Below are 5,977 nucleotides of genomic sequence, written 5' to 3' on the forward strand. Positions count from 1 at the left end.
CCGCCGAGCGGAGCACGATGGCCTGGCTCCCCTGAAGCAGCTCTGACTCCATGTCTGAGGGCCGAAGGAACAGCCGGAGTGGGGAGAGGAGCCGGTGAGATGCACCGAGACTCCCAACCCTTCCGTCCCCTCCCGCCCACCTGGAGCTGCACCTGCCCGAGAAACCACCTCCACCCCGAAGGGAGCCTGGCCCCCCAAGGCAGCTCTCCCCAGCCCCTTCTCCCACTTTTAGAGAAACCAGGCCAGGACTGGACCCGGGGGTCCCCTGCCCCTGTGGTTCTCCTCGGCTCTAGGCGGAGCAGTCCCAGGCCGATGCTGGAGGCCCCTGGCACCAAGGTTAGACACTCGCTGTGGTGGACCCGGTCAGCTGCCATCCCACCAGGGATCCTGGTGGGCACCAGGGCAGAAGAGCTGGAAGGCTGGATTCCTCCCAAAAGAGCTGGAAGGCTGGATTCCTCCCCGTTTTCTCTCCCCGACACTCCAGATACACCTAGCCCTGCCCTGCTGGTCCATTACGCATCCCACCTCCCAGGTTATGTGTGGAGGATGTGAAGGACTCCGAAGGGATCTGGTCCAGCCTGTCCCTCCTGTTGTCCTAGGCAGCTCGGCATTCATGGGAGCTGGTACTCAGCCTCAGCCTCAACTTCCCAGAGCAGGGCGGCAGTGGGGGTCACTGCCTCACAAGGCTCCATCCTCAGGCAGTCCTCATTACAAAATCTTCTCATTAAGCCAGAATCTGAGCATGTCTTGCTTCCACCCCGTGGTCCTGGGTCTGTCTCCTGGGCTGTTAAGACTCGATCTGCTATGCCTCCTACACGGCAGTCCTTCACATGTCTGAGCCTCATCTTCCCCAGAGGAAATCGCCCTAGTTCCTTCCTCCATGCCTCACCTGATAGAATCTCTAGGCCTTCCCTACTTCCCAACTCTGCTCACCCCCGCCCTGACCCCCGATGTACACCGGTTCGTCAATATCTCTTCTGGAGATGTACTGGCCCCCACTGAACCCCATCTCCCAGGTGAGACTATCAGTGGAGTGTAGCAGGGGTTATTACCAGGTTGACATTCAGCCAGTAGGCCCCCATATGGACCTATGGGCCATGATAAGTAGTGACATTTTATTAGCTGCTCTTCTCCTCCTCCGTTCTCATTCCTAGGGGCTCCCTATGCATGATCTTCCCCATAACCCTACAATTAAAGGTAAATTCCAGCAAGCAGGTAAATGCTTGCTTCAGTGAGTTTTTCCTGGCTGGTAGTAGGCGTAAGACACACCAGTTACTACATATTTTTAATATTGCCCTTGAGCCATTACTCCCCTTATTTTGGCTGCTTTGCATTTATTAGCTCTTCTGTCAGGAGCAAGGCACTTCTGGCTTATATCAAAATTCCTCCATCTTTTTCAGGTGAGTAACAATTTGTAAGCATTTATCACTTACCAGTCATAAAGTTTTTAGCTACATTAGCCCCTGAGTAGCCCGGCCTTACCTGAGCTATACTTCTGAGTGCAGACAATGCCAGGTTGAGAGAGAATGTTTCTCTTCACTTAATTGTATCCTGTTAGCTTCAGCCCATCCTTCTGAGACTCAGAATGCTAGTTCTGTCACCCAGTGTATCTGCTACCTGCCATCCCCAGATTTGATTAGCACATTCTCTGTCTTCATACAGAACGCTGATGGACAAGGGCAGGGCAGGCACTGGCCCGGGGCTGGGCTCCTCCATCTGGGTCAGCCCCTCACACCTCCTGCTTCAGGTGCAGCTGGCCACAGCCTTGAATCCACTCACTGTCGACTCACCAGCCCACCTTTGTCCATTCCGTCCGTCTGGCTAGCCAAACAGAATTTTGTCAAAAGCTTTCTCCAAAATTCAAAGAAACTCTGGTCGTGGCATTCACAGGGCACCCCAGGGCCGTGACCCCATCATCGCATCCTAAGAGACTGAGCCTGGAAGCCCCTGTTCACCTTTCTGGGGAGCCTCAGAACGCTTTTGAAAGCTCCATTCATTACGACTTGCTGGCTGGTTTCCTACTGCCTCCAGGGCTGTGTCTATCCCCCTCCTCCTGGCGTGCGGGTCAGCCGTGGGCACCAGCCACGTGTCTCCTTGCTCCTTCGCTACCACGAGTTTCGTCCTCGTCAACTCTCCTCCCCAGGAGGGTGGTCCTGCCCATATCCTCTATTTCCTCCCTAACCACCCTGTCCTGATGCCCCTCCTCCTCCTCACAGCCTCATCCTTCCAGGCCCACCTCAAATCTGATCTTTTTTTCTTTTTTGAACACTGCCGTCTCTGAACATTTCTCTCTGACATTATGTATCCTCTGAGCCCCTCAAGCGCCTATTATTCAGGCTTTCATCACAGATCTCCTTGTGCTGTTAAATGCAGTTTCATGAAGCTAATGGCCAACAGGAAAAAATGCCCCCCTCTGAATTGCAAGTTCCTCAAAGGCAGGCCTAGTTTTGCGAACATCACCATATTGCTCACAGCCCCATTCTAGGCCTTGTCCCTGTTAGGCACTCAGGAAATCCCAATTGCTCTCACTGCCCTAGTACTGCTAGCTCCAAAGGGTGGGCCTCAGAAACCCTGGGTTGGCAGCAGCCTTCAGGGATGCCCCGCGGTCCAAGGCCCTGGACCACTCCCTCACCTCTCATCCTGTCCATCATCTCCATGGTCTCCCCAAACAGTTCCTCCGCCTCCGTCTTGACACTCAGAATCCGGCTGCCCTGTTCTCCCAGCATGGAACTCTGATCCAACCGGTCCTTCAACTCAGCATATTTTTGCTTTACTCTCTCAAACCCCTGAAAAAAAGGAAAAACCATTTCTGCATCACCATCATCACCATCGTCCAAAGTCCTAAAGGCCTTTGGCTAAAGGAGTTGATATCACCCACATCTGGACACGGAGATGAGGTGCCTTTTAATATCCCCCATGGGGTGGGTCTGCTCTATAAAAGCCCCTGGGCCACAAATCACACCTTAACTTCTGTACTTCCCTCCATCCGCAGCGCCTGTCGCTTCCCAGCTCACTGCCAGCGCAGGGCCGGATACATGGCTGTCACTTAATAGCATGCCTGGCAGCTTGGCCATTGTACCAGGACCACCGGTACCCTGGAGATGTTGAGAATGGCCCTCTGACCTTCTCTCTGATCTAATTCTGACAGTGATGGGGCTCAGGTTGTGCTTAATCAAGAGTGCCTGTCTGGCCTGGGAAGCCACAGACAGAGGATAAGCTCTGGGTCGGGTGTCAAGAGCCCTGCTTTGTAGACAAGCGTTGTGCCTGGACAAAATCCACTTTGTCTGTGAAAGGAGAGGAACTGGACCAGCTGTTTGCAACATCCCCAAAGTGGCTCCACCAAAAGCAGCCAAAGGTGTAAGAATCCAGAAGCTCCATCTACCCCCCACCCCAGGTATATTTCAGAGTAACTGGTACTTAAAGTGCTTTGGTGGGGGAGGTGCTTCCCAGGTGATGCTAGAGGTAAAAAACCCACCTGCCAATGCAGGAGACATAAGAGACAGGTTCGATCCCTAGGCCAGGAAGATCCCCTGGAGGAGGGCATGGCAACCCACTCCAATATTCTTGCCTGGAGAATGTCCATGGACAGAGGAGCCTGGCGGGCTACAGTCCATGGGATTACAAACAGCTGGACAGGACTGAAGCGACCACGCCCATGCAAAATGCTTTGGAGCCGTGGTCTTATCAAGTGTACAGAGCCCACTCCTGCTCCCACTGACAGTGCTTCCTCGGGCTCTCTCTGCCCTCTTCGTACCTCCTGGGCACTCAGTGCCTCCTTGCTGGCTTCCTCTGCCAGCTGTCGGGCCTGGGCTGCCTGTGCCTGCTGCTGCCTGGCCCGGCGGCCAAGCTCCTCCATCCGTGCTCGGAAGCCCCCCAGCTGCTGCGTCATGCTGGTCACCAGTCTTTCTGCTGGTCCCAGTACCTGCTGAACCTTTGTGGAAAAAGAGAGACCGGGGGTTTGGGGTGGGTCTCATAGGCAGCGACCTTCGGTCTTCTTTCCAGTTTTTGGGCCACAAAAACTGATGCCTCCAATCAGGGCATCACTATCACCCCCATCCAATCCCCTAACTGCCCCCAGCATACAAGCCTCCCAGCCTTCACCGGCTCAGCTGACCATCCCCCCTTACTCCTGCCGGAGCTCACAGGCCACCCCTGCTTCTGCATCAGCCACGAGGCCAGAAAACTAAAAGCTCGAAGCCAGGCCAAGGCTTGTAGCCCCTGATTCTTTAGGGCCCCATCTCAGCTCCCAGCCAGGTCCCTTCCTGACATTGTCTCTGCCTCGTGCCCAGGTCTGAACGTTCATTCCCCCACGTGGGACACTTACCTCAGCGACCCTGTCCTGGATGAGCCGCATGGAGCGGCGGGTGCCCCGCATGGTGTCCTGGGCCTCCTGCAGTGCCAGCGTGCCCTGCCGCAGGGCCCCCAGGACTTCCTCCACCTGGCCCTCCACCGCATGGGCCCGGCTCCTGGGGCGGGACGGGCACAAGGGACAGCGGAGAATTCACTCAGGGAGAGCTCTGAGTGAAGGCGCTCTCCAGTCCCGGACAGTACCTTCTCCAGCCAAGGAAAGAGGCTGAGAACTAACTCAGTAGTAGCTTTCCATTCCAGGACCCTAGCAAGCCCCCCTCCCCATGCCAGATGGAAGGATATTCCTGGAAGGCGGAAACCAAGCCTCTTTACTGCTGTCTCCTCTGGGGACCAGCGCAACACACTGCAGGAGCCCAGGCCATGATTACAGCTGAGTTTAATAAGGTGCGCTTTCCCCAACCACGTGATGAAAGTGATGAACACCTCGTGATGAAAGTGAAAGAGGAGAGTGAAAGAGTTGATTTAAAGCTCAACATTCAGAAAACTAAGATCATGGCATCCGGTCCCATCACTTCATGGCAAATAGATGGGGAAACAGTGGAAACAGTGGCTAACTTTATTTCTTAGGGCTCCAAAATCATTGCAGATGATGACTGCAGCCATGAAATTAAAAAATGCTAGCTCTTGGAAGAAAAGTTATGACCAACCTAGCAGCATATTAAAAAGCAGAGACATTACTTTGCCAACAAAGGTCCGTCTAGTCAAGGCTACGGTTTTTCCAGTAATCATGTATGGATGTGAGAGTTGGGCTATAAAGAAAGCTGAGCTCCAAAGAATTGATGCTTTTGAACTGTGGTATTGGAAAAGACTCTTGAGAGTCCCTTGGACTACAAGGAGATCCAACCAGTCCATCCTAAAGGAAATCAGTCCTGAATATTCATTGGAAGGACTGATGATGAAGTTGAAACTCCAATACTTTGGCCACCTGATGTGAAGAGCTGACTTGTTTGAAAATACCCTGATCCTGGGAAAGACTGAAGGCAGGAGAAGGGGACGACAGAGGATGAGATGGTTGGATGGTATCACCGACTCAATGGACATGAGTTTGAGTAAGTTCCGGGAGTTGGTGATGGACAGGGAGGCCTGGTGTGCTGTGGTTCATGGGGTCCCAAAGAGTTGGACACAACTGAGCAACTGAACTGAACTTCCCCAACCACAAGAGCTGAGGCGGCCCTTGGGGACGGTGTCCAGTATGGAAGGCGGGGCCACACTGAGTGAACCTGAGCCTGGACGCTGGGTATCACTTGACCATCTGCCACCACAGTCAGCACCCCTCCTGTCTCCCAGGACCCCCCTGATTTATAGAGGTTCCTCTCTTGCTTCCAGCCACACAGCCAGGGAGCAAAACCCCAGCCCAGTCCTGGGAGAAGAGTTCAGGACGCCAGGCCATACCTGGCCTGCTCGGCCTCGGCCTGCAGCCTGCGAGCCCGAGCAACATCCTGCTTGGTCTGGGACAGCACCAGGTCCACGTTGGGGAGCCTGGCCGCAATGGCCTGGATCTCGTTCATCTTCTGCAGGACTGTGGCCGAGTCGGTGGGCAGCCACAGGGCCAGCACAGCCTCGCTGACCTCCTGGATGGTGGCTGTGTCAGTGTCGGGATCTGGAAGAC

At 54.5% G+C, this 5,977-nt stretch overlaps 1 protein-coding gene across 1 annotated transcript in view; it reads right to left on the minus strand.

The window, feature by feature from the left end:
• LAMB3 (laminin, beta 3) overlaps positions 1 to 5,977 on the minus strand; it is a 44,362-nt gene that overhangs the window by 511 nt on the left and 37,874 nt on the right. Inside the window, exons 19-23 of the mRNA XM_010836878.1 lie at positions 5,761 to 5,968; positions 4,325 to 4,466; positions 3,755 to 3,931; positions 2,633 to 2,786; positions 3 to 54 (exon numbers count right to left, since the gene is read on the minus strand). Of these exons, the coding sequence (XP_010835180.1) occupies positions 3 to 54; positions 2,633 to 2,786; positions 3,755 to 3,931; positions 4,325 to 4,466; positions 5,761 to 5,968 (733 nt within the window). The remainder of the gene's footprint in view (positions 1 to 2; positions 55 to 2,632; positions 2,787 to 3,754; positions 3,932 to 4,324; positions 4,467 to 5,760; positions 5,969 to 5,977) is intronic.

This window comes from Bison bison, unplaced genomic scaffold, assembly GCF_000754665.1.
Source record: "Bison bison bison isolate TAMUID 2011002044 unplaced genomic scaffold, Bison_UMD1.0 scf7180017864067, whole genome shotgun sequence".
NCBI lineage: Eukaryota > Metazoa > Chordata > Mammalia > Artiodactyla > Bovidae > Bison > Bison bison.